Below are 26,262 nucleotides of genomic sequence, written 5' to 3' on the forward strand. Positions count from 1 at the left end.
AAGCGGAAGTGCGCGGCTGCGGCCGACTGCGGCGGCTGTGCTGGGCCGCGCGGCGCGCCGCGGTGGGAGTGTCTCCGGCCGGTCTGCAGGTGCGGCCCGGCCCCTCGGGGAGGCGGGGAGGGCCCTGCGGGCGCGGGGAGGGGCCGAAGGGCCCAGGACAGCAGCCCCGGCCGCAGTGCCTGCCCCCAGCGGTCGCCCCGGGGGCCCGGATGGGGTCCCGCACAGCTCGGCCTCGCAGCCGTCGTCCCCGACCCCCCGGCTCGGGCCCCTTGCCCCGTGTCCCCGCGGGCGGGACTGTCGCCCCATCCATCGAAAGGGAAATCGCGGAGTACCGTCCAGGTCCCGCAGCTCAGGAAGGTGGTGCCACCAGGCGGCCCAGCCTTCTTCACCCGCCCTCCGGGATCTGTAGGGCCCTGCGGGATCTCCCCGGAGGCCAGGGAGCTGTTTATTAGTAATTCACGTTTCATTTCCTATGACGTTTCACGTCGTCTAGCTCTGCGACTGGAAAGTTAGGTCGGAGTCTGCACGTGCAGATTGGTGAGCGACTTGTCAAGCGAATGGAAAAGATGGATGATCCCTCTCAAGGGATGAATTAGATGACGGATTTTTGGTTTTGGTGATTGACGATTTGCAGTTCCTTAGCTTAGGGCTTGTTAGCTTTCCTTTCCTTTTTCCTTTCCTTTTCCTTTTCCTTTCCCTTCCCTTCTCCTTCCTCCCTTCCTCCCTTCCTCTCCCTTCCTTCCTTCCTTCCTTCCTTCCTTCCTTCCTTCCTAACTTCTTTCCTCCCTTCCTTTGAAAAGAGCTTTTAATTTGCCCGTGAGCATTCACTGCGAGGTGAGGGTATTTTAAGAAAAGCTATTTCCCAGTTATGTCGCAAGTCTTATTACCATCAAGGAAAAGTAAGATTACTCACTTCTTTTCACGGCACCTCCCACCCGAGTTACCCCAAGCCTATGAATGAAGGCTCAAAGATGCGGGATTCTTGGAAAGAGATGAGGTAGCTTTGTTAGTACTGAGAATTGAAATTAAGTTGGCCATAAATGGGGTGTCTTTTTGAAATTTTAGGGTTAAAACTAACGTTCGAGACGTGAGGAAAAAAATTAATTCTGGAAGAAAATTGGGACATCGGATTTCAATTTTACAGGAGAGGTGTTTGTTTTCAAAAAGAGCACAGGTCCTGCCTTGCCTTTCTGGAAAGACTTAACATTGTTTCTCAAAGACATCTGAAAACTAGTGTTGGTGTATGTTATGTGAACAGGCATCTGAAGTCATTTTTGTGTTGGATTTTGTGGTGTTCTGTCGTTGTTCTGTGTGTCCGTGCAGGTGCGTGCCTTCTTAGGCCAGCCATGCCGCATTGTTCTTGGGGAGTGTGGATTGTTTGGCACCTTGCCATTGGGGTGCCCTCTGTGAACCGGGAGAAACAAAGTGACTGAAGTAGATACACAAGTTTCTACTGTAATTATCTGCTTTATTCTCCTTTAAATTAATCATGAGCTGGGTGCTGTGGAAACGTGGAACGGGAGAAATTGGGGAGGAGGTCAGGAAAAATATCTTACAAGGCACAAATGTTTGAGTCCCCACCCCCCCCCGGCCCCCATGAGCTAGCTGCGTGTAGCTAGACAAGGGGTCGGCTGTGGGGTAGGAGTGGGGAGGAGATTTGAGAGAACATTCCAGATACACAGTTCCTTAGGCAGGACTCGGCCTGGTGTGTTCCAGGAGCTGAGAAAAGACAGGGACAGCCAAAGTAGAGGAAACAAAGTGTGGAATGGTGGAGCCCGGTCAGAGAGGAGAGCAGGCCCTGAAGGCCATGGTCAAATCTGACCCAGTGCTGGTTTCCATAAAAAACGTTTTATTGGAACACATTTGTTGATGTGTGGTCTATGGCTGCTCTTGTGCTATGACCACAGTCCAGTAGCTGCTTTAGAGGCCATTTGGCCCACAGCTGCCTAGATATTTACTGCCTGCCTGGACTTTTTATTTAAAAAAAAATTTTTTTTTTAACGTTTATTTATTTTTGAGACAGAGAGAGACACAGCATGAACGGGGAGGGTCAGAGAGAGGGAGACACAGAATCCGAAACAGGCTCCAGGCTCTGAGCTGTCAGCACAGAGCCCGACGCGGGGCTCGAACCCACAGAACCCTGAGATGGTGACCTGAGCCGAAGTCGGCCGCTCAACCGACTGAGCCACCCAGGCGCCCCACTGCCTGGACTTTTGAAGAAAACGCTTGCCAGCCCCTAATACATAAAGTACTTAGTATGCATCAAGTGCTGTGGTGGTGGCAGGAGTTGGAGTCCCGAAAAAAAGTGGACCCAGGTTCGTACTTTGGGAATGTATGTGGTAGCTGGAGAGGGAGAGGCAGAGTCACCTAAACAAGTAAATTAAAAATCACAACTTGATCACAGCCGTGGAAGAAAAGTAGAGTCTGTTGGAGGTGTTTTGAGGGAATGTAACGAGAGGGGAAATAATCCTTTTTTAAAAAATGTTTACTTATCTATCTTGAGAGAGACAGAGAATGAGCACAAGCAGGGGAGGAGCAGAGAGAGAGAGAGAAAGAGAGAGGGAGAGGGAGAGAATCCCAAGCAGGCTCCACACTGTCAGTGAAGAGCGCTGGACGTGGGGCTCGATCTCGCCCTGAGATCATGACCTGAGCCGAAGTCAAGGGTTGGATGTTTAACCGACTGAGCCACCGAGGTGCCCCCAATCCTTTTATTAATTTTTTTTTAATGTTTATTCATTTTTGAAAGAGAGAGACAGAGCACAAGCAGGGGTGGGGTGGAGAGAGAGGGGGAGACAGAATCCGAAGCAGGCTCCAGGCTCAGAGCTGTCAACACAGAGCCCGATGCGGGGCTCAAACTCACGAACTGCGATATCACAACCCGAGCCGAAGTCAGACGCTCAACCCACTGAGCCACCCAGGCACCCCTTTAATCCTTTTATTAGATGAGAGGAACCACCAGAAATGATCAGGGGCTGTGGTCTGGAAGTTGGGTCTGGGCCCAGTATGTTGCTTATTGGGGAAGATTCCGTGTAAGGGTTTTGCTGGGCCTCCCTGCTGGAGACCCACGGAAGTGGGAGCACCTGGGCCAAACCCCTGTTCACTGCCCTGCTTCCACCCTGACCCCTTTCTCTTACCTTGGTGTCTTTTATTGCAGGGAGGACACCTAATGAGACCTTAAATCCTGGCACTGGTGTCATGGTGAGGGGGCTGGGAGAGTTGGAATTGTTGAGGGGGGGATAATTCTGTCCTCTGGGCCCTGTCCCCTCTCTCCCCACCCCAAAATGAGGAAGAAACGGGAGGGGTAGTGTGGAGCACCTTCTGCCTTGCCCCCGGGGACCTGGTGGCCTCTTTCAGTGCCTGGCCTCTGGAGGGATCTGGCTCGGGAGGAGGGTCCCCACAGTGACCCCGGGGGCTCTGAGCTGGACTCCAGAGTCGGACTGCAGAATGAGGTTCATTTAAATTTTTAAAAAATGTTTATTCATTTTTTTTTGAGAGACAGAGCATGAGCAGGGGAGGGGCAGAGAGAGAGGGAGACACGGAATCCAAAGCAGGCTCCAGGCTCTGAGCCATCAGCACGGAGCCCGATGCGGGGCTCAAACTCATGAACCACGAGATCACGACCTGAGCCGAAGCCAGATGCCTAACCGACTGAGCCACCCAGGCGCCCCTGAATGAGGCTCATTTAGAGTCGGTAGCAGCAGAGCTCCACCGGGGCCATCCCTTGTGAGGCCTCCCCAAACCACGCGTGTCTGTATACATTTAAATTAATTGAAACTCAGTAAATCAAAGGTCAGTTTCTCAGGGGCCTGAGTCACATTTCTCAAGTGCTCAGTAGCTACGCATGCTGGGGGCTGCTCTTTTGGAAAGCACAGACAGAGAACATTCCCACCATCGCAGAGAGCTCGACCAGACCATGCTGAGCTAGAGGATTCTGAAATTAAAAGGCCGTTAGGTTTCTCAGGCGCAACGGAAGTCCTGTTTTAGCAACTCGTAAAAGGACTACAAAGTGCTTATGTGAGTCTTGGGAGGGGCTCTAGGGATTTCACGAAAATTATGTGATGGGCCCCAAACTTTTGATGCCTTAAATAAGAAATGTAGGAAGAACTCTCCCTAGAGCCCAGAGATCGTCTCTGCAGCCACTGGCGGCTGAAGTGGCGAAGAGAGCCAAAGCCTGCACTCTGGCATTTCTCCAAATGTTAGAAGCGAGGAAATGTCTGCTAGGGTGGCCATGTGATCCCTGTCCCGGTCACAGCAACGACTCACCGTTGTGGGTACGGCACAAAATGAGCCGTGGAGATGGCCAAACAGATGGGGCATGGCGGCGTGCCAGTGAAACTTGAAAAGACAGGAGGCGGGTCGGGTTTGTGGAGCCCTGCTGTGGAGACAGTGTCCCGAACGTTCTCCCTTCCCCAGTGATAACCAGTTGTCCTGCAGGTGGGTTTTGCTGAGCCAGGATACGTGTGTTGTTGTAGGAGTCAGTCACCTTTGAGGATGTGGCGGTGGGGCTCCTCCGGGAGTGGGCATTACTGGACGGTGCGCGGACGAACCTGTGCCGATACGTGATACTGGACAAGTGCAGGACTCTGGTCCCCAAGGGTAAGGCTGGCATCGGGCTGGTCCTTTTTCTTCTTCTTCTTCTTCTTGTCAAGTTTATTTTTTATTTATTTTGAGAGAGAGAGAGAGCAAGCAGGGGAAGGGCAGAGAGAGCGGGAGAAAGAATCCTAAGCAGGCTCTGAGCTGTCAGCACAGAGCCCGATGCAGGGCTCGAGCCCACAAACGGCGATACCATGACCCAAGCCAAAGGCAAGAGTCAGATGCTCAGCCGACTGAGCCATCCAGGTGTCCCATGGCTGGTCCTTATACGCAGGTGCCTAATGCTTCTTAAGGGTCGGCTACGCGACCAAGGAAGGTTTGTGGGTTTCTGCAGGGTTAGGTGCATCCATTCTCCCCATAGTCAGAACCGCGTGGGTCTCACTGAGCTTGGACTTGGGCTTCAGGGCTTCATCCCCATGGCGCAGAGAGGAGGGTATTTGCGGTTTGGGCCCTTGTGAAAGAACTTCTCTGAGTTCATTGGAAATGGGGCGTGATCACTTTGCTACCCGTGGTGGTCGCTCACCGCCAGGAGCTGAAGCCCACTGCCAACCCTCGCTCCCTCTCTGAGCACGGGTATCTTTGTCCAGGAGTGGGGACTCCACCACGTAAACCCAGTCTGGGCTCTCAGCTGGGGCCAGGGGCAGAGCTGAGGGCCCCGTGGGTGTGGGTGAGTGTGTGTGCGGTGCCCGCTGGGTTGGGGGGGCGGCGTGCTGGGAAGTGTCAGCCTGAGAACGTTTCAGAGGCCCAAGGGGGAACAAGGCTCTTTGGGGTGACGTTTCTCTAGTGAGCTCCTTCAGTGTTCCTTCTCTTCTGCTGGCTTTCCTCTCCTACCTGTCTTTGGTCTCAGAAAAAGATCTGTTTGAATCTCTCTCTTTTAGTTTTTTAAGTGGAAATACTCACAAACCATAAAATTCACCCTTTTAAAGTGTATGCAGTTCAGTGGTTTTTAGTATATCCACGACGTGCAGCCATCACCAGTATCTGCCCCCCCCTCCCCTCCCTGCCACCTCCATCTGCTTTCTGTCTCTGGATTTGCCTGTTCTGGACGTTTTGTACAAATAGGATCACGTAAATGTGGCCTTTGGTCTCTGTCTTCTTTCCCTAGTGTGACGTTTTCCATGTTCGTCCACACGTAGCATGTGTCACAGCCTTGTTCCTTTTTACTGCTGAGTCCTGTTCCGTTGTACGGGTAGACCACGTTTTGTTTGTCCAGTCATCTGCTGATGGGCATTTGGTTTGTTTTCACTTTTTTGGCTCTTGTGAGTAGTGTTGTGAACATTCACGTACCAGATTTTATGTTTCCAGTTCTGTTCGGTTGATACTTAGGAGTGGAGTGGCCGGGTCATTGACTTAACTTTTTTTTTTTTTTTAATCTTTTTAAAATGTTTACTTATTTTTGAGAGAGGGAGAGAGAGAGCACAAGCTGGGGAAGGACAGAGAGAGGGAGACACAGGATCCGAAGCAGGCTCCAGGCTCCGAGCTGTCAGCACAGAGCCCGACGCGGGGCTCGAACTCACAGACCGTGAGATCGTGACCTGAGCGGAAGTTGGACGCCTAACCGACTGAGCCACCCAAGCGCCCCGTATACTTAACTTTCTGAGGAACACCAAACTGCTCCCTTGGACGGGTGCACACACCGTTTTACTTTCCCACCAGTGGTGGTGGAGAGTTCTGACTTCTCCACATTATACCCACACTTACTGTCCAATCCCTCTTTTTTTTTTTGTTATTGTTTATTTATTTTGAGAGAGAGGGAGAGAGCATGAGCAGGGGAGGGGCAGAGAGAGGGAGAGAATCCCAAGCAGGCTCCACACTGCCCGTGCAGAGCCAGATGCGGGGCTCGATCCCACGACGGTAAGATCACGATCTGAGCCCAAATCAAGAGGCGGACGCTTAACCGACTGAACCACCCAGGCGCCCCTCCGGTTCCTCTTTAAATTGAACATTTCTGGTGTGTTCTTTGTCTAATTGCTTGCTACTTGTTTCTGTGATAATATGCTGTCTTACTGGCGACATCTGTCTCCGTCTCCATGGGAAACAGCCTCTCATCCCGGCCCCCCGCCCTGGTCGCTGCCAAGTTCGTCACACGCCCATAGTCCTCAAGAGCCTCCCTTTGCTCACTGATGGCTTCTTCCCTTTCAGTGTTGTCCCCAGTTGAGAGTCAATACTTCAAAAACAGTATTTTAAAACAGCGAATACATAAATAAGTACACAAGTGTATATTTTGGTCAGTTTCATACCCCTATTTGTTTCTGAAAGAACCTAACTTTTTTCCCCCCCCAATTCATTTTAGACTGGGACTCTCGACTCAAATCCCAAGCGTCTCCTCCCGTGCAGGATACTTTGGAGGGAAATTCATCCCCGGGTTTGCACATGGTAAGATTCACGGGGGCTCGTCCTTGTTCCCCCTCTCGGGAGAAGGTGAGGAGTATGTGGATTGCAGGGCCAGGGGGCCGTGGGGGGGCACTTCCTCAAGGACATTCCCGCGTGGTGTGAAACGGGTGCCCATGGCTCGTGAATTTGGACAAGCCCTGCCTGACCCTCGAGACCCTTTCTTCCCGGAAGGTTCCCCTGAGTCAACACGTCCGTTAGCGGGAGTCAGACATCGGTCGTGTGCAGTGCGCTTTGCTCCTCAACAGTCACGGGAAACTCCTGCCTGCTGGAGAAGCCCCAAGGAAGTCGGGAACGGGAGAGAGCCCGCACTGCCCTGGAGCCTGCAGCCCGCCTGAGCGAGGCGCACGTCTGAGCACGCTGCAAATGTGCCTCGGCGGGGAGGGGAGCAGCCCTGGGCGCTTCACGGGTGTCAGCAAGGTTGCCCTCATCGCTCACCCGCTGCCAGGAGCAGACTCTGCCCGGAGAGCGGATTCGGCCACAGCCCGAGCGCCTTCAGGAGGAACTCTAACCTGGACCTGACTGAGACAGCCCGGGGGGACAGCCACCCTGACTTATGTAAAGGATGTGAGAGCGCTCTCGTGGATCGCTCCCCACTTAGGGGACACGTCGAGATCCCACGCTGGAAATCAGCCCTTGTCAAAGCGTGGAAAAGCCTTCAGAGCCGGCTGGCGCGCCCCAGTGCACCAGGGAACACGCATCGGGCCCCCTGACCCCCCCACTTTGGCCCTGACTTCCTGCCTCCCCGAACTACAGGAATTTCCAAGGTTTGAGTCCCCAGACTTTTGGGGATTTCAAAGGTTAGGGTTCAGGTTTGGATAGAGGGACATGCAGAGCCCAGTCCCCCCCACCCTCACCCCCACCCCCACCCAAGCCTGGGCCCGTTTGTGCCAGAGTCAGTGAGATCTCTGGACTCCCTCAGTCTGAGCCCCTCCACCTCTGTCATGGCTGGTGTCAGTCTCACAGCGTCAGAGACGCTGGCTCAGTGGAGGGGGTGGGTGGCCTGGGTGGTAGAGACCTGTTTCATTCCTTTGCTCTGAGCGTGCAGAGCCTCGACCCTGCACAGCCTGGTGTGGGCTGCAGGGCAGTGGAAACCCTCAGCCCTGCACGGCTCGCATCAGACCCCAGAGCAGCTGAGACCACCCCCGCCTTCCCTGCCCAGGTCCTCCTCACCGTTGGTTCACGTTTTTGTTTAGGTGGAGAATGTCCTCCAGTAGCTGCTTGGGAAAGGGCGTGTTGCTTTTGAGGCCCTGAAAATATGTGAAAATATCTTACTGGAGCTGCCAGCTTGCAGGGGCCTCATCTGGCAGGATCGTTGTGGTAACCCCATGCAGAACATTCTGTGCATCGTTGCAGAGCCCTGGACTAATGCTTGTGCAGTGAAGGAATAAACACGGGTACCCCAGGCTTTCACTGCCCCCCCGCCCCACCGAGCAGATGGACCCTGTGAGGGAGGGAGCGAGGATGGCCCACATCTGTCCTCTCCAGTTTCTGTGGGCTCTTTCCTCTTAGTACGGGGTTCCAGCACCTTCCGCAGAGCTCCACCTTCAGCTCAGAAGCGAGCACCGAGTGTGGGAGAGGAGGGGCTTCCGCTGCATCGAGCCCCAGGAAGCAGGCGGTCGCAGAACGTTCTGAGCGGGGAGAGGAGGGCCACTCGGACATGCACGTGCAGAAGTTGAGTGGTTCGTCATGAAGACACGTAGCCCGTAAGTGGTACGGCCACGTTTGGAGCTGGGAGTCCAATCCAGGCCTGCCGCAGAGGTGCAGAGGTAGCCACCGGGACCTGCTGCCCGGGGTCACACATCCTGCCACGCGGCTGAAGGCGCTGACTGTTGGGCTCGTCCTTCTGGGCTTCAGTGGGCCTTGTCCCGACGACTGAGGCCCCCATGGCGGCCCTGAGGCCTCCCCGTCATGGCTAGATAGGCCAGGGGAGGGCACGAGAGAGCTGGGGACTGCTCGCAGAAGAGTCCCGAGAGGAGGCTGCGGAAGGGGTGTCTCCGGGCTCAGTCCTTCTACCGTCCCAGCCGCCCTCCCCCGTGCCGTGTCTCCTCCATGCTGTTTCAGGGCATGGGGATGTTAGCTTGTGCGAGCGCTGGAGAAGGGCAGCGTTCAGAGGACGGGCTCTGGATGGCAGGGCAGATGTAGCCCAGCTGTGGCCCGTAGGTAGGCCCCGCGATTGATGGATGTCAAATAGACAAACACAGGCTAAGAAAACACCGAACAACGTTCCTATTCAGAGCTAAGGGCTCCCAGCCTTCCTTGAGTGAAGCACGTTGCAGTGTCTCTGAGGGCCCGTGGCCTGACCTGCAGTCGGGCCCCCCACCCCAGAACCAGAAAGGGTCGGGTCCACCTCGGCGTCTGTGGCATGATTGTTCCTTGAGACCCTTGGTGGCTGGTGCTCACCGTGGAATAGGGGGAGTCACCGGATCTGAAGCTGCCAGACCTGCACGCCTGACTTCTCATAGCCCTAACCCTAACTGCCACCAAACTGAGGGTCCCTCGGGCCCAGAACACACTCAGTGCCGCCTCTGTCCTGCTCCGTCCCCTCCTTGCCTTCTCCTAGGGGCTGGGACCAGACCTGAGGATGCACATCAGGCCCACAATTGGAGACAGAGAGACACCTTCGATTCCAGAGGACCAGTTATCTCTCTGGCTGTCACCTTGGTCTTCTGGATATGTAGTAAGCCTGGGAGGAGGTTTGCTGCGAGGGCCCAGCCCCAGCCAGAAAGGCCTGGGCCTTGAGACTTCTGCAGATGGGGTCGCAGGGGGAGAGGGAGGAATCTAGGACCAACTCTTGGAAACTGGGGACAGGCTGGGGGCCCAGGCTCAGCTCCCTGGTAGGAATTACTGAATGCGTCCTGGCGTTCCTGTGTCCCCAGGGTGGTGGTGGCCCAGAGCAGGCCTCCAGGAGGAGCAAGCACCCAGGGCCTTGGCCCTGCCTCCCCTGGCCCAGCCTTTCTTCCTCCACTCCTTCCACTTTCACTCCCACCCTGTCCATGACCGTGAAGCCTATAGGAATGAGTGATCATGTGATCCCAGGGCTGGGTGGAGAGCCCAGGCTGGTGACCGAGCTCTTGGCCCAGGGTCCTGTGTTTCCAGCCTAAGGTGGAGAGAGGATCAGAGAAGGACACTTTAAGGCGTGCTTTGATTCTTCCCCCCGGGGAGAAGGGCTGCCCCCACCTGCCCAGGCCCCTCGCCTGTCCTGAGACACCTGCCACATTTTCTTTCCATCCACCACTAAGTCCTGGGAGTCCCCTCCCCGCCAAACGTAACTTATCTCTAACTGCTCCTGCTGTCCCCACTGCCACCACCCTGCCCAGAGCCACTGTTAGTTCTCGGGGGCCCCTGGAACTGCTCCCTACAGGCCCCTGTTCCCACTGGGCCCCACCTTGGACACAGAGTCTAGAGACATCCCTTAGACATACAAGTCAGATGAGACACCTTTCCTGGGGAAGCAGCCACCAGTGGAGGAGAGTTCAGATCCTTTCTCTCACAACAGGGCTGCCTTCCGAGAATAACTTACTAACTATTCCTCGCGTGTCCAGGCCCACCTCCACATCACCCCCACCCCCCCCACCCCAGCCTGCTGGTCATCTACGCCCTTCTTTGCTCCAGCGTTTCCCCTGCTGCTGGAGGCAACTCCCCCAAGGCGGCCCCCCTCCATCCCATTTTGAAGTTGAAATTCTACCACAGGGTTGAGTGTTGTACTCATGAATTGGATTGGTCTGGACAGGCTAAATTGGGCATTGTCCCAATTTTACCATCGTGTGGCTCGGAGCAGGGTCAGTCTTGCAAATTCAGTCAGGGCGAATGGCTGTGAGCAGATTCCATCGACCGTGTGACCCTAATCTGTCCCTGTCACTGTGTCTAGGGGCGGAAGGCGGCCGCGCAGATTCAGAGGGTGGCTGTGCCGGTGCCTGCACTGAGTCTCCCTGAGCTGAGGATGGCTGGGGCTTCTGGTGAGTGAGCACTGGCTGGAAATGGCAGCCCGAGGGCCTCCCATGTGCTGTGCTGTGTCTGGGAACTTGGATCTCCCGCCTTCATTTCCTGGGACAGCAGGCATTTCCTTGCCCCTTAAGGAGGATCCATAAAATCATGTCACCATTCTTTACGTATTCAAGGGGAAAGGCACTTTCTCAGGATCGTGAGCTGGGATTCTTTCTGTGTGGTTTTTTTTTTTTTTTTTTTTTTTTTTTTTTTTTTTTTTTTGGTCTTTGGTCTTTTTGTTCAGAAAGAGTAGACTCCATTCACCTGTGGCTAAGTCCAGACCTCTTTCTGGGCAAGGTTGAATTCTTCACTCCACAATTATGTTGGTGCTGAATTGACAGTCAAATTTACTCTAAATTGAATATGTTTTAACTGAGCTTATAAAAAAATGAGGTTGAAACAGGCCGCATGTCCTGAGGAGTGGGGGGGAGGGGGGGTGGAATTAATTCCGGAGGACAAATGATATCTTAGCTTTAATTTCAAGGGATTTGCTTCCTTCCATCGTGCCTTCTTTAAAAAAATTTTTTTTTTATACATTTATTTAATTTTGAGAGAGAGAGACCGAGCACTAGTCGGGGAGGGATAGAGAGAGAGGGAGACACAGAATCCGAAGCAGGTTCCAAGCTCCGAGCTGTCAGCACAGAGCCCTATGTGGGGCTTGAACTCACAAACTGTGAGATCGTGACCTGAGCCGAAGTCGGACGCTTAACCGACTGAGCCACCCAGGTGCCCCTGCCTTGAAGTACTCTTAAGATACTTAGAGTACCTCATGCCTTTGAAGTACTCTTAAAATTTTTTTTTAATGTTTATTTTTGAGAGAGAGACAGAGACAGAGACAAGAGTGCGAGCAGGGGGCGGGCAGAGAGAGAGGGAGACCCAGAATCCGAAGCAGGCTCCAGGCTCCGAGCTGTCAGCACAGAGCCCGACGCGGGGCTCGAACTCACAAGCTGTGAGATGATGATCAGAGCCGAAGTCAGACGCTTAACTGACTGAGCCACCCAGGCGCCCCCTTGAAGTACTCTTAAAGTGCTTAGATCACCCTGTACTTGAAGGACTCTTGAAACACTTGGAATACTCCATGCTCTTGAAGGACTCTTGAAGTGCTCTAGTTGGCCACCCTGTGGTGAGATGGGCCCTGCGAGAGAATCTCAAACAAGACATTGACCCCTCCCCTGTGGAGCTCACAGTCTGCCTGGGCAGTCAGATGTTTCAGTGAAGACCAGAATATGATGGAAGCATGTAACGCAAGGACTTTATCCCGAAGGCAGAGAGGAGTTTCGGGAAATTTGAAGTCAGACCATGGGTTCTCACCTGCGGCACTGGCGACACGGGACCAGATCATTCTCCTTGGGGGGCGGGGGGCGCTTTCTGTGTGTTGCGGGGCCTCCACCCGCTAGATGCCAGTAGCATGTCCTGCGTTAGCCAGCCAGGGCCGCCATAACACAAAGGGCCACAGACTGAGCAGCTCAAAGAAGAAACATTTGTTTTTCTCACGGCTCTGGGGGCCAGAAGTCCGAGATCTAAGGGCTGTGATCTGTTCTGGGCATCTCTCCTTGGCTTGTAGATGGTTGTCTTGAGTTTTCTCTTTGTATGTGTCTGTGTTCAAGTTTTGTTCTTACAAGGACACCAGTCAGCGTGGATTAGGGCCCACCCAACTGGCCTCATTTTAGTTTGATTAGACCTCATGTTCGGATACGGTTATATTCTGAGGTGCTGGGTAGCTGAAGTTTTGGAGGGGCACAAGGCCATAACAGGTCCTAGTCGTGACAGCCGAAAATGTCTCCAGAAGCTGTGACTGGTCCCTGCCTCTGCCCCCCAAGATCATACGCTGAGGTCCTAACCTCCCATCTGACAGCGTTGGAGACTGGGCCTTTAAGGAGGTGGCTAAGATTAGTTGAGGTCATAAGGGTTAAGCTGCAATCCCATAGAACTGGTGTCCTTATAGGAAGAGGGAGAGACACCACATTCTCTGCTGTGTGAGGACACAGTGAGAAGGCAGTTGTGTATAAGCCAGAAAGACAGCTCTCACCAGAACCCGACCATGCTGGCACCCAGCCTCCAGAACTGGGAGGAAGTATTTTTTTTTTTAAATTTTTTAAATGTTTTTATTTATTTATGGGAGAGAGAGAGAGAGAGAGAGAGCGAGCACGAGCGGGGGAGGGGCAGAGAGAGAGAGGGAGACACAGAATCCCAAGCAGGCTCCAGGCTCTGAGCTGTCAGCACAGAGCCCGACACGGGCTCGAACCCATGAACTACAAGATCATGACCTGAGCTGAAGTCGGGCACTCAACTGACTGAGCCGCCCAGGCGCCCCAGTAATTTTTTTTTTAAAGTTTATTTATTTTGAGAGAGTGCATAGGAGGGGCAGGAGAGAGAGAAAGAGACAGAGAGAGGGAATCCCAAGCACTGTCATTGTAGAGTCCAATGCAGGGCTCAAACTCACGAACTTCAAGACCATGACCTAAGCCAAAATCAAGAGTCAGACACATAAATGACTGAGCCACCGAGGTGCCCCCGAAATAAATTTCTACTGTTTCAGCCCCCCTGTCTGTGGTATCTTGTTATGTAGCAGATCTGACCAAGATACCAGACTGCCATGTGTCCCCTGGGGGACGAGTATTGGCTTAGACCGTGATGCACGATTACTGTATCATTTAGGTTGGCAAGATGTTGGGCTGTTTGGAGAAGGCTTGCGGGGGGGAGGATTTCAGGCCTAGAAATGGCATCTGGAAGATTCCTTGGGGGGCAGAGAGGCCGGGGTGCCCAGGGGCCCACGGAAGGCTGTGCAAAGGGAGCAGAGGGAAGGGGAGCGTGGTGTGAGCTGACTAGAGAGGGTGGGGCTCTGGAACATTCAGGCCTGGAAGCATGAATCCTGGCCTGTGTCCTGAGGCTGCTGGGAGCCAGGGATGTGTTTGGGTGAGCAGTGCTGTGCGTCTGTGGTTTTAGCAGAACCCTTCAGCACCTGGGGGTTGGCAGGGCCTCAGGGAGGGTGGGGGGGGGGGGTGCGTGGAGGCAGTGAGGAACAGAGTGGTCGTGGCCTAGGCCCCAGGTGAGTGCGGAGTGGGTGTGGCGGGGTCCCTGAGACCGTACCGGGTCGTGGCCATTCGCTAGGAAACCCAGGCCCCGGCCTGCAGTCGTGCTCAAGGTGGTGATTTATCACAGCGAAGGGACACAGAGCTGAGTCCTGTGGCGCATGAGGTGAAGTCTGGAGGAGTCCAGGCCCGAGCTTCCGGAATCCTCTCCCAGTGGAGTCACACAGGACGTGCTTAATACCCCCTGCAGCAAGTCGTGACAACACACGTGAGGTGATGTCTACCAGGGGAGCTCAGTAGAGGCTCAGAGCGCAGGTTTTCACTCGGGGCTGGTCACACAGGCACCCTTGACTCTGCCTTGAAGTACTCTTAAGTCAGGCGTGCCCCTGACTCTGGTCAGCATGTCCCAGCCTCCCGGAAGGAAAGCAGGCGTTCGGCACAAACCCCAGTGTTCGTAGAAGGAATTTAAGCAGGGTGAGCCCCTCTTACCAGTTAAGGTGCTGGGAACCCTCTCAAGATCCGTGTTCCCAAGGGCCGCCAGTCAGGCCTTGTGGGGTTAGCTCTGGTCTACACGGTAGGGAATCGCGGAGTGATTTAAGGCCTGTGCGTGAGGTTGAGTTGAGATAATTTGCTGAGTCCCGTATACTTTCACTTACCAGACAATCTGGAGCATTCCTGTACCAAGTGGGGCGGGGGGCGGTGAAAGGAGAGGGGCCCAGGCTTGTTTTCGCGAAGCTTCCAATCTCACGAAGGTGGCGGAAAATACACACCTAAGGCAGCAGATAACCACGTGGTACAAATAGGTGAGGGCTGTGAGGAAAGGGGGACGGTCCTTCTAGAGAAAGGAAGGACACTGGGGAGGGGGAGGTGCTCTGAGGGAGTGACCTTTCAGTGGACTCAGAAAGGAAAGGCCTGATGTGGCATTAGCCACAGTGAGGACAGGGGTAGGAGGAAAGGGAGTGCCGGGGGGTGCTCCCTGTAGAGATGGCGGCACAATTTTCTTTTTTTGGGTGACTTGTTGGGGTCTGGAGAACGTCAGGGAGGGGTGAGAGGCGTGGATATCACTTCCTGAGATCAGGGGCACTGGAAAGAGAACAGGCTTTGAGAATCAGGCGATGAGCACATATTTTGGGGAGGGAGGGCACGAGACAACAGAAATTCACGTCTCGTGGTTCTGGAGGCCAGAAGTCTGAGATCAGGGTGCTGGTGAGGCCGTGCTGCCTGCGAGGCCTGGAGGGAGGCTCCTTCCTGGCATCCAGCGGCGGCTGGCAGTCCCTTGGCCTGAAGTTACATGGCTCCGGTCTCGGCCTGCATCGTCACGTGGCCTTCTCCCCTCGTGTGTCCCTGCTTCTGTCTTTCCTCCTCTTAGGACACCAGTCATCTTGGGTTTGGGGCCCCCCCGACTCCACTGTGACTTCGTCTTAGCTAATCACACCTGCCAAGACCCTCTTCCCAAGTAAGGTCACGTTTTGACGTGGGGAGGTTACGACTCCATAGCTCTGGGGGGGGGGGCGCAATTCAGCCCATGACGGTCTGCCCTCTGCACCCCCCCAGCCAAATTCATGTCTTCCCCAGATACCAAGTACACTCAGATGATCTTGACACCCACTTCAGCATCGACTCCCAAGTCCCAAATCTCATCAGCTCAGAAGAGTCCTTGTGTCCTCGTATGAATCATCCAAATCAGGCGTGGGTGGGATTCAGGGTGTGGTCCGTCCCGGGGGCAAAATTCTTCATCTGTGAACCTGTGAAACAAGTCCTCTGCTCCCATAATGCAGTGGTGGGACAGGTACCGGGCGCTCATTCCCTCTCCCGAAGGGAGAGAAAGAAGAGATCATGGGTCCCAAGCAAGCTCCAAACCCAGAAGGGCAAGTTCAAGGCTTGATGGCAATCCTCTGCTTGTGGTGGGGGGGGGGGTGGGGAAGAGGGGGACAGTAGTCCCACCCCCCAGCTCACTGAGTCCCCAGGACAGATGAGTGGGGACACGAGCTGATGGTGTGGAGGTGGGTCTGGAGTTGAGGGGGGAGAGTCAGCCCGGGGTCTGGGCCTGGTCAGGCCGTGAGGCTGCCTGCTGAGGCAGAGGCTAAGGGGAGTGAGGACAGGGGTCACAGTCGCGTGAGGGACGGAGGAGGGTCTTGTACGGAGGAGGCTGGGGGCGTGGTCACTGAAGCCCCCGGGGTGGTGGGCTTCAGTGTGGAAGGATGGAGGGCCGAACACACGACTGGATCCCCACCGCAGATGGGGGTTGCTGGTGGTCCGAGTGCGGTGCCTGTCCTTGTGATCATGAGTGAGCGGAAGGTGAGGAAAGGGACACAGAGGATTGGTTGCCCACGGCGGGGAAGCAAAAACATTATGCATTATGTAGAGGGAAAAGCAGAGTGTTGTGGCTTAAATTGCGGTGCCCCCCCCAAAAGATCCACTGAAGTCCTTACCGCCGGTACCCGTGACCGGGACTGGGACCTTACTTGGAAATAGGGTCTGTGCAGCTGCAGGTTAAGATGAGGTCGTCATGCGGGGGCCCAGAGTGACTGGTGTCCTTTTAAGGAGAAAACACCAGGTGCAGACAGGGACACTCAGGAGAGGACGGCCATGTGATGACAGGTGCATAGATCGGAGGGACGCAGCTGCAGGCCAAGGAGCACCCAGGATTCTGGACAGTCGCCGCCAGAAGCCAGGAGGAGGCGAGGGGGGATTCTATCCAGAGTCTCAGAGGGAGTGAAGCCCTGCCGACACCTTGGTCTTGGACTTGTGGCCTCCGGAGCTGAGACAGAAGATGTATCTGGGGTTTTGAGCCTCTCAGTTGGCAGTGCTTGGTTACAGCAGCCCCAGGAAAGGCATACATGGGGTCAGAGATTAGACGTGGGTCAGGGTTCTTTGTTTTTGTTTTTTTTAATGATTAGATGCAATTAATTTTCTTTATTTGCATGATATGCTTTATTTTTCAGTTCAGGGTTAGTTCCCAGGGGGAAAGGCCCCATGGCAGGGGGAGGTGAGCATGTAGGGAGACAAGGGATGGTGGGGGAGGTCACTCGCTCACCTGTCACGGGCCCCGGGCGGATGGAGGGGTGTGGTGGATTTGAAGGCAGGAAGGGGAGATCCTTCCTTCTCGCAGGCAGACCCCTGGGGTGGTGGCCGCTTCTCTGGCCCCTGCTTGTGCTAAGTCCTGGGCTGCCCCTGGCCCTGCAGAGTGGGGCAGAGGAAGGAGCTGAGCAGCTTGGGAGGGAATGCTGACCCAGGGCCGAATCAAGGGGCAGTGGGGGTGCCCCAGAAACCCCAGGGTCTGTCGACTTGGGACTGTGTAACTCCAGAGACTTGGAATGGAAGCAACATGTGCATATATGTGCGTGTTTGCACGTGTGTCTGTGTGTCTGTCTGTTTCTGTGCGTGTGTACTCGTCCGTGTGTGTCTGTGCATCCGTGTCTCCGTGCATGCGTGTGTGAATGCATGCACGTGTGTGTCCTCGTGTGTGTGCACGTGTGCCTAAGCACGCAAGTGTGTGTGTGTGTGTGTGTCGTACGTGCGTGTGCATACGTGTGTGCACCTGTGGTCACTTCACCGTTTTGGGGCGGGCAGCCCGGGGGTCCTGTGGGTGTGCTCACTGGGCCTCCTGGCTGCCCTCTCCTGTAGCTCTGCTTGCCCAGGACCCCGCCTGGCTCCGGAAGGAGAACACAGAGGGGGAGTCTGTGGCTCCTGGGATGCTGCTCAGCTGTCCGCAGGTGAGTAGGAAACCCCTGTTGCTCAGGCCCTGATTCTCCTCCCTTGGCCTGGAGCTTCTCGCCCCCACAGGGCTGGTGTCCAGGCTCCTAGGCCCTGGGCCTCTTAAAGTGGCAGAATGGGGGTGGGGAGGGATGTGGGGGCAGCCCAGGTGGCGATCCCGCCCCTTCGTTCAGACCTTCCCTAGCCGAGGAGTGCCTGGTTCTACTGGGCACCAGGAGGGAAAACAGCAAGGTTGTGAGCTGTCCTTGTTCGCTAGTCCTCACGGTTTCCCGGGACAGATAGCGGTCATTTACCGCGTGTTTCTCTCTTGTCTGCCACGTGCTCGGGCCTGTGGGACCCTGGAGCCGGAGGGGAATAAAACTGCTGTGGCTTCCCAGCTGGTAGCTAAGTCCTTCGATGCCACACCTCTGGATGCTGTCCCTCGGGGACAGATGTGCAGGTGGAGGAGAGTTGTAGTTCTGGGGCCTGAGCCAAGGGCAGCCTCCGAGAGACCTCAAGGCCCCGTGTGACAATCCTCTGCACGGTCTTCCTTCCCCAGGCCGGCCCCTCACCAGCCTCTTGGGTACTGGTGGGGGTGCCCCCTGGCTGAGCCGGGACGGGTGTGTGTTTCAGGAACCAGTCACCTTCGAGGATGTGGCTGTGTTGTTCACTCCGGAAGAATGGATGTTTCTAGACTCTGCCCAGAGAAGCCTGTACAGAGATGTGATGCTGGAGAACTATAGGAACGTGGCCTCTGTGGGTAAGGCCAGCCCCGTGGCTTCGCCCACATACCCATGCAGCCCCTACGGGTTCCCGGAATTGTGCCGGTTTGGGAAGTCGAGAGGTGAAAAAAGAGAAATCCTGCCCTCACGGTGCTTACGGTCTAGCAGCTTCCCTGTGGCAATGGAGGTCTCTCTGCTGCTTTCTGTTTCTCCACGGTTAAAAGTGTCTGGGCTTTTCTAGTGCCTCTCTGAGTCAGGCCCTGGGTTTTGGGGACTGGAGAATCCCATTATCCTTTGGGACCCAGTGAGGGAGCTTGTACTTTGGCCCCTTAGTGGAAGGGCCCGACTGTGCCCATCGGAATTTAGGGGTGCTCGCTTTGTTCTTCCCATCTCCGGTGCCCCCTAAAGACGTCAGGATACAGGCCCCGGTTTAATGGCAGGCGCAGCTCACGCCCTGCGTATTTCCCCACGAGCAGGAGATCAGCTCGGCAAATTCAGTTCGTTTTCCCATTTGGAGCAAGGAGAAGAGTGGTGGCCGACGGAGAGAAGAGTCTTCCCGGGAAGCTGTCCAGGTGACGCTTTCAGTGACCTTGACGAAGCCGCTCTACTGGGTGCCACCGCCTTTCCTTTTTATCCCGAATACTTTACTCTGGTTTCACAGGATGATTTGTCCCGCCTGCTCGTCACCTTGGTCACCTCCATGTGTCTGTTTTATCCTGTGTGTGTTTTCCGCGGACGTAGCGTGTGCATGTGCCCCCCGTGTGTTCTTGCTAACACTTTCTCTCAATTTTGGCCTCAACCTTCACAGGCTCCTTTCTCAGTAACTTATCTACCATTTCTAATCCTTGTTGCTGTGGTTACATAGCTCCTTACAGAGCCAGATGCCTTAACATTTCCTGGACACTCTGATATATCCCTCCCCTTCCCAGTTTCTTCCCATAGTTAGAATCAGTATTAAAAAAAAAAACAAAACCCCACATGCCCTGCTTATTCTTTTGGTTGCCCTGTTTGTACAGTTTTCTCTGTGCACTTACTTTTTCCTTCCTTGTCCATTTCAGAACCTTCGCTTCCACCCCAAGGTTCAATTCCTAACCAAGATATTTTTGCAGAGATTTCCGTTGACATGGAAAGGGTAAGGCACCCAAGGAGCATTCTCGGTTCTGTTGTAGCACGAGTCTGGGGTTGCTGCAGGTTAGAAAAGCAGGGCTGCCTGGCTGGCTCATTCGGAGGAGCCTCCGACTCTTGACCTCGGGGCGGTGAGTTTGAGCCCCATGTTGGGTGTAGAGATTTCTTAGATAAATCAATCTTTTTTTAAAAAAAATTTTTTTTTAAATGTTTATTTATTATTGAGAGACAGAGCACGAGCAGGGAAGGGACAGAGAGAGAGGGAGACACAGAATCTGAAGCAGGCTCCAGGCTCTGAGCCATCAGCACAGAGCCTGATGCGGGGCTCGAACTCCCAAACTGGGAAATCATGACCGGAGCCGAAGTCGGACGCTTAACTGACTGAACTCCCTGGGCGCCCCAAATAAATCAATCTCCTGGCTGCCCTCTCCTCCTCAATCTTAAGAAAGAAAGAAAGAAAGAAAGAAAGAAAAAAAAGAAACAGCACGAGGCCAGAGAGAGAGAGACAGAGAGATTGATTCAAGGTGAGTGGTGCTTACCCAGGAGAACACGGTGTCCTGGGAGAGAGTCTGTGAAAGTCATGAATTGGGGAAAACTCTACGTGTAGATGAAGGCACGTGTCTTCGCAGAGTTCCCACAGGCAACCGCTTGCACCAGTGAACAGGTGCCAAGTGTTTAAGGCTCCGTGTGGCTTTGACTCGGCAAAACTCTGCATCTGAGAGGCCTCATGAAAGTAAAGACAGTGACAGTGCTTTGTGGGCAGCATCCCCTTGAAGGGACTCGGGGCGGAAATGGTCCAGACTCACTAAGACAGTACATACTGAAAGGCATCTACGCCTCGGCTGTCGATACCTTTCCCCTACGCCCAGTTGCCCCCCGGGGGAGAATGTCTGTGAACGTAATAAAGCCTCAGGTCTTCGTATTTTCCTCCATTGACAGGGGCGGCCTCAGACGGGAGAAAACCTCTACGAACGTAGTGCACTCGGAAAACCCTCGCCCGGCGTCCGACCGCTTTTCCAGTACCAGAGCGTTCGTGCTGGAGGCGACCCCTGCGAATGCCCAGAGAGCAGAGGATCCTTCTTCCGGCCCGCTCGGCTCCTGGCGCCTGAGGAGATCCGCCGTGGGGACAGAACCTTCGCGTGTCGCCAGTGCGGGAAGTCCTTCCGATACAGCTCCGACCTGATCAGGCACGAGAAGACCCACACTGCCGAGAAGTGCTTTGAGTGTCAGGAGTGTCGGCAGACCTTCAAGTACTCCTCGAATCTGCGGCGTCACCTGAGGACTCACACCGGAGAGAAGCCCTTCGAATGTGCCCAGTGCGGGAAGACCTTCACCAGGAACTTCAACCTGATCTTGCACCAGCGAAACCACACGGGCGAGAAGCCCTACGCGTGCAAGGACTGTGGGAAGGCCTTCAACCAGCCGTCCTCCCTGCGGAGCCACGTGAGGACTCACACCGGCGAGAAGCCCTTCGGGTGCAGTCAGTGTGGGAAAGCCTTCAGGGAGCACTCGTCGCTGAAGACGCACCTGCGAACGCACACCCGGGAGAAGCCGTACGAATGCAGCCAGTGCGGGAAGCCCTTCCGGACGAGCACGCACCTGAACGTGCACAAGAGGATACACACCGGGGAGAAGCTGTACGAGTGCGCTACGTGCGGCCAGGTGCTGAGTCGCCTGTCGACCCTCAAGAGTCACATGCGAACCCACACCGGAGAGAAGCCCTACGCGTGCCCGGAGTGCGGGCGCGCCTTCGGCGAACCTTCGTCCCTCCGGAAACACGCGAGGACCCACACGGGCAAGAAGCCCTACGCGTGCCAGGAGTGCGGGCGCGCCTTTGGTCAGTCTTCACACCTCATCGTGCACGTGAGGACCCACACCGCAGGGAGGCCCTACGCGTGCAGTCAGTGTGAGAAGGCCTTCAGGCACAGCTCTTCGCTCGCCGTGCATAAAAGGGTTCATGCCGGGAGAGAAAGCGCTCAGAGCGCCGGCCTGCCTCTGTCAGTGTCCCAGCCGTATGTCGGGCCCCTTGCTGATTAATGTTCGACTTTTATTTTTTTTAATTTAATTTTTAAATTATCAGAGAGAGAGAGAGAGAATGCACGTGCGTGGGGGACGAGCAGAGAGAGAGAATCTTTTTTTTTTTTTTTTTTAGTATTTATTTATTTTTGAGAGAGAGAGAGAGGGAGGGATTGCGAGCGGAGGAGGGGCAGAGAGAGAGGGAGACCCAGAATCCGAAGCAGGCTCCGGGCCCCGAGCCGTCAGCACAGAGCCCGACGCGGGGCTCGAACCCACGAGACGTGAGATCACCACCTGAGCCGAAATCGGTCGCTTAACCGACTGAGCCACCCAGGCGCTCTGGGAGAGAGAGAATCTCACGCGGGTGTGGAGCCCGATGCGGGACTCGATCCCACAACCCTGGGATCATGACCTGAGCCGAAACCAAGAGTCGGACGCTCAACCGACTGAGCCACCCAGGCACCCTCCAAGTTTTCTAAAAGTACAAACGTTCCAGGCTGTCATCCTCTCTCGTGGCACTCGTTTGGCCACATTCCATGTTTTGATGTGTAATATTTTCATTTTGGTTGAAATCTAAGTATTGTCTTAGTTTCTGTTATCACTTATTCTTTGGCCCGTGAGTGATCTGTAATTAGATTTTAAAACCATGGGATGTGGATATATTTTTCCAGAGGTATAATTACTCCTAGCAAAATGCATAAACCTTAATTGTACAGCTGGAGGAGTCTGACAGGTTCATACGTATGTTCATGTCACCAACCCGCCATTCAAGGTATACAACATTTCTATCATTCCAGAAAGTTCCTGCATGTGTATGGGTGTTTTTTTTTGTTTTTTTAGTTGCCTTTTGTTGTTGGTTTTTAATTTAATTACATTGTGAGCAGAAAATGTGGTCTTTATGTTATCGAATATTGGGTATCTGTTTTGTTTTTAACGTGGCATATCCTGCTAGTTGCCTATCAAAATTGCCCCTCGTTCCTTAAAAAACCACTTAGGTTTTTCTTGTTCGGGTTGGTACGATGCGCTCTTGAAAAACCCCGTACCTCCCAGCCTCCTCCTTGCAGCTAGGGGACGCCACGGCCCCCCCCAGTCCCGGCCATTCTAAGTATGAGAAGTCATTGGGTGTGATTCCGGGGAAGGATGTTGCAAAGGAACATTTAGCCAGATCCCTCCACTTCTTGCCCTTTGTACAAACAGACATGATGCCCAGTGCTCGAGAAGCCATCCCACGGCCATGAGGGTAAAGGCTGCAGCTGAAGAGAGTGTAGCCAGACCTCACGACCATCCTGGCTCCCCAGCTGGTATCTTTGTGTGGCTGCCCCGGACTGTTTGTTTCTGGATATCTTGTTACATGGAAAAGGTGCGCTTCTTACTGGCACAGGACGTTGCTGTTTTGGGGAGGGGGCCGGGGAGGGTAGGGGTGGGTTTATTACGGCCAAGTGCTGTATCCAGCTGGTGCACTTAGTGTGTGGTCGGTTGTCATAAATGCTTCCTGTGTCGTTGAAGCCAATGTATTGTATTCTGCATATAGAATACAATCCACTAGATCATATTATTTGTGTTTCAAAATCTTTTCCACATTTATAGGTATTGGTATAGGTCTCTATCTTAGTCTGTTCGGGCCGCATAACAAAAATACCATAGACTGGATGGCTTATAAACAGCAGAACTTTCTTCTCAGAGTTCTGGAGGCTGGAGTCTGAGATCAGGATGCTGGCAGGTTTGATGTCTGGTGAGGCCTGCTTCATGGTTCGTAGATGGCTGTCTTCTTGCCTGTGTCCTCACATGGCAGAAAGAGAGCAAGGGAGCTCGTGGGGGTGTCCTTTATAAAGGCACCAGTCCCATTCCTGAGGGCTGCACCCTTTTGATCTCATCACCTCCCTCCTTATACCATCACAGGGTGGGAATCAGGCTTCAGAATGTGAATGAAGGGTGGGGCACAGACATGAATCATTCAGTCCGTATCCGTATCCGTCTTTGATCTGTTTACCAGAAGAGCTATGTTAAACTCTCCCACCTTGGTTGCTGAATAAATCTTGTAATGCTGTCAGTTTTGAAATTTATATATTTTGAAGCAGTCAAATTAAACGAGAAGGTTTTTATATTTTATGTGTCGGCAAATTGTTCCTGTTATTCTTACAGTGACCATCCTTCTCCCTAGTGATGAATATTCAACTCTTCATTTTCATATTAGCAAGTCATTATTTGGAGCTTACTGGTAATAGATAGTAGATACTACCCTAAACTTTGAATCTTATTTAAAAAAAATTTTTTTTTTTAATGCTTATTTATTTTTGAGAGAGACAGAGACAGAATGCGAGTGGGTTAGGGGCAGAGAGAGGGGGAGACACAGAATCGGAAACGGGCTCCAGGCTCTGAGCTGTCAGCTCAGAGCCCAGTGAGGGGCTCGAACTCACGAGCTGTGAGATCATGGCCTGAGCCGAAGTCGGACGCTCAACCAACTGAGCCCCCCAGGCGCCCCTGAATCTTATTTTAAGTTAACGTGTCACAAGGACACTTTGAGGTAGATGCTATTATCATCCCCAATTTACAGGGCCAGTGGAGGTGAGTTAACCGAGATGAGACACGTGGTAAGCAGTGGAGTCCGGCTCCAAAATCCATGGGCTGTCCACAATACTTTACCCCAGCGGACTTTTAAAAGATTTTTTGCCTGTTCTTACAGGGATATGTTTTTGTATTTTAAAATTCTTTTTTTCCAAGTTTTTAAACATTTATTTTTAAGGTAATCTCTACACCCAACATGGGGCTTGGACTCACGACCCCAAGATAAAGAGCCACACGCTCTTCTGACTGAGCCAGCCAGGTGCCCCTTGTGGTTTAAAATCCTGAGGTATAACTTAGGTAAAAGTTCATAAATCTCGGCGCACACCTTGATGAAATCTATGTATGTCTATACCACCATAACAGCATGTGAACTATTTTATCTCCCCAGGAGGTACCCTTGGGCCCTACTCCAGTCCTAGTCAATAAGCCCCATCCAGAGGTAACAAGTATTTTGACTTACCACCATAGATTTGTTTTTCTGTTCATAGAAACAGAACCACACAGAGGTGCCTGGGTGGCACAGTCAGTTGAGTGGCTGACTTTGGCTCAGGTCGTGATCTCACAGCTCGAGGGCTTGTGAGTTCGAGCCCTGTGTCGAGCTCTGTGCTAACAGCTTAGAGCCTGGAGCCTGCTTCCAATTCTGTGTCTCCCTCTCTCTCTGCTCCTCCCCTGCTCGCTCGCGTTCTGTCTCTCTCTTTCTCTCAAAAATAAATAAACATTAAAAAAAAAACAACTAAAAAAAAAAAAAAAAATAGAACCACACACTATTGCCCCCTTGTGGCTGGTGTTTCCCTTAATAGAGCGCCTGCGAAATTTATGTTTAACCATTGCTGTGTAGTATTCCGTTGTCTGAATATCCCACAGCCCCGACATTCCATTCTGTTTATGGACATTTGGGTCCTTTCCAGGTTTTGCTGTCGGGAATAAAGCTTCTGTGGATGTTCTTGTGCAAGTCTTACGGTGAACCAGTGTTCTAACTTCTCTTGGGTGCAAGCCTGGAGTGGAATCGCTGGGTCATCACGTAGGCAGACCTTGAGCTTTGGCGGATGCTGCCAAGAGGTTTCCAAAGTGGCCGAAACAGTTTATGCCTCCGTCATCAGGAAAGTTTCGTTCGCTTCACGTCCTGATAATGCATGCTCCTGTCAGTTTGATTTTAGCTACGTCAGTGGATGTGTAAGTGGTTTCTTGTGTTTTACTTTGCACTGGGTGTGCGCGTGCGTGTGCGTAGATAACGATGTAGTAGATGGTGGCCACGATAATTCCTCCTATGTCTCAGCGTGCATCTCTTTTCAGGGTGGGTTTTGTTGTTCCCTCGCATCAAGAGGTGGAGTTTATTTCTCTAGCCCTTGAAGATGCGCTTGATCGCACGACTTTCTTTGGCCGATGGAACGTTATCAAACATGGCAGGAGCAGACGCTTGAAAAACACACGCCGGGGTTTGCCCACTTGTTGTTATGGTTCGAGTCGTAAGAGCAAAGTGTGAAGACACCTGGGCCAACCTCTCCCCTAGGACGCGAGCGTCCTTGCTGACAGCTGGCACCACCCACAGGCAGGCGAGTGAGGCCATCTTGGACCATCCAGCCCCAGGCAAGCCATCAGGTGACCTCAGTTGCACGAGTGACCCTAGGTGAGACCATCAGAAGAACTAACTGCCCAGCTGAGTTCAGCTCAGATTGCTGACTCACAGAATTAGGACAGAATTATGAGCACATAAGGTAACGGACACAGGAGTGAGCGATGGGGACAGGGCGCTGCTGTAGCAAACATTTAAAATGTGGCATTGACTTTGCAACCTGGCAGTAAGGCAGCAGCTGTAAAGGGGTGAAGAAATTTCAGCCGGAAACGTGAGGAAACTGCCAGACGTTAGGAAAAGGCTATGTGGTTATGTGGTATGAGAACCACTGGCAAAAGTGTTGTTGTGGTAACTTGGGGAAGATAGGCCGTGAACTTGTGGGTCTGGCTGAGGAGTGTGGTGGGGGGAGCTTCCCCCCATCTCTGGCCCTCCCCCCAGCCTTCCTCATGACCTCCTGAGCCCACGTTGGACGCCTAACCGACTGAGCCACCCAGGCGCCCTATCGAGGTTTATATTTTTATAACGGTATTACACGAGCGGCCGTGAAACTGGAGGCAGACCG

At 53.6% G+C, this 26,262-nt stretch overlaps 1 protein-coding gene and 1 long non-coding RNA gene across 7 annotated transcripts; both read left to right on the forward strand.

The window, feature by feature from the left end:
- The first annotated feature begins 28 nt into the window (after nucleotides 1–28).
- Nucleotides 29–21,652, forward strand: ZNF333 (zinc finger protein 333). Of its 6 annotated transcripts, XM_042978415.1 has the most exons (11): nucleotides 43–89; nucleotides 6,887–6,969; nucleotides 7,159–7,751; nucleotides 8,181–8,690; nucleotides 9,548–9,664; nucleotides 10,856–10,943; nucleotides 17,631–17,719; nucleotides 18,333–18,459; nucleotides 18,898–18,993; nucleotides 19,480–19,553; nucleotides 20,486–21,652. In XM_042978415.1, the coding sequence occupies exons 5-11, from the start codon at nucleotides 9,569–9,571 to the stop codon at nucleotides 21,581–21,583; spliced, it is 1,668 nt and encodes a 555-aa protein (XP_042834349.1). In that variant the 5' UTR covers nucleotides 43–89; nucleotides 6,887–6,969; nucleotides 7,159–7,751; nucleotides 8,181–8,690; nucleotides 9,548–9,568; the 3' UTR covers nucleotides 21,584–21,652. The 6 variants fall into 6 exon arrangements, with proteins under 6 accessions (XP_042834344.1, XP_042834349.1, XP_042834345.1 ...); XM_042978410.1 differs by lacking the exons at nucleotides 7,159–7,751; nucleotides 8,181–8,690; nucleotides 9,548–9,664 and adding exons at nucleotides 3,155–3,198; nucleotides 4,473–4,596 and having other exon boundaries at nucleotides 29–89; XM_042978411.1 differs by having other exon boundaries at nucleotides 8,181–9,664.
- Nucleotides 21,653–21,957: 305 nt separating this feature from the next.
- LOC122236378 lies at nucleotides 21,958–26,262 on the forward strand. Its single transcript, XR_006214443.1, has 3 exons — nucleotides 21,958–22,922; nucleotides 25,036–25,300; nucleotides 25,421–26,262. It is a non-coding gene; the product is annotated as an uncharacterized LOC122236378 (long non-coding RNA).

The sequence above is a fragment of the Panthera tigris genome, chromosome A2, assembly GCF_018350195.1.
Source record: "Panthera tigris isolate Pti1 chromosome A2, P.tigris_Pti1_mat1.1, whole genome shotgun sequence".
NCBI classification, from domain to species: Eukaryota; Metazoa; Chordata; class Mammalia; order Carnivora; family Felidae; genus Panthera; species Panthera tigris.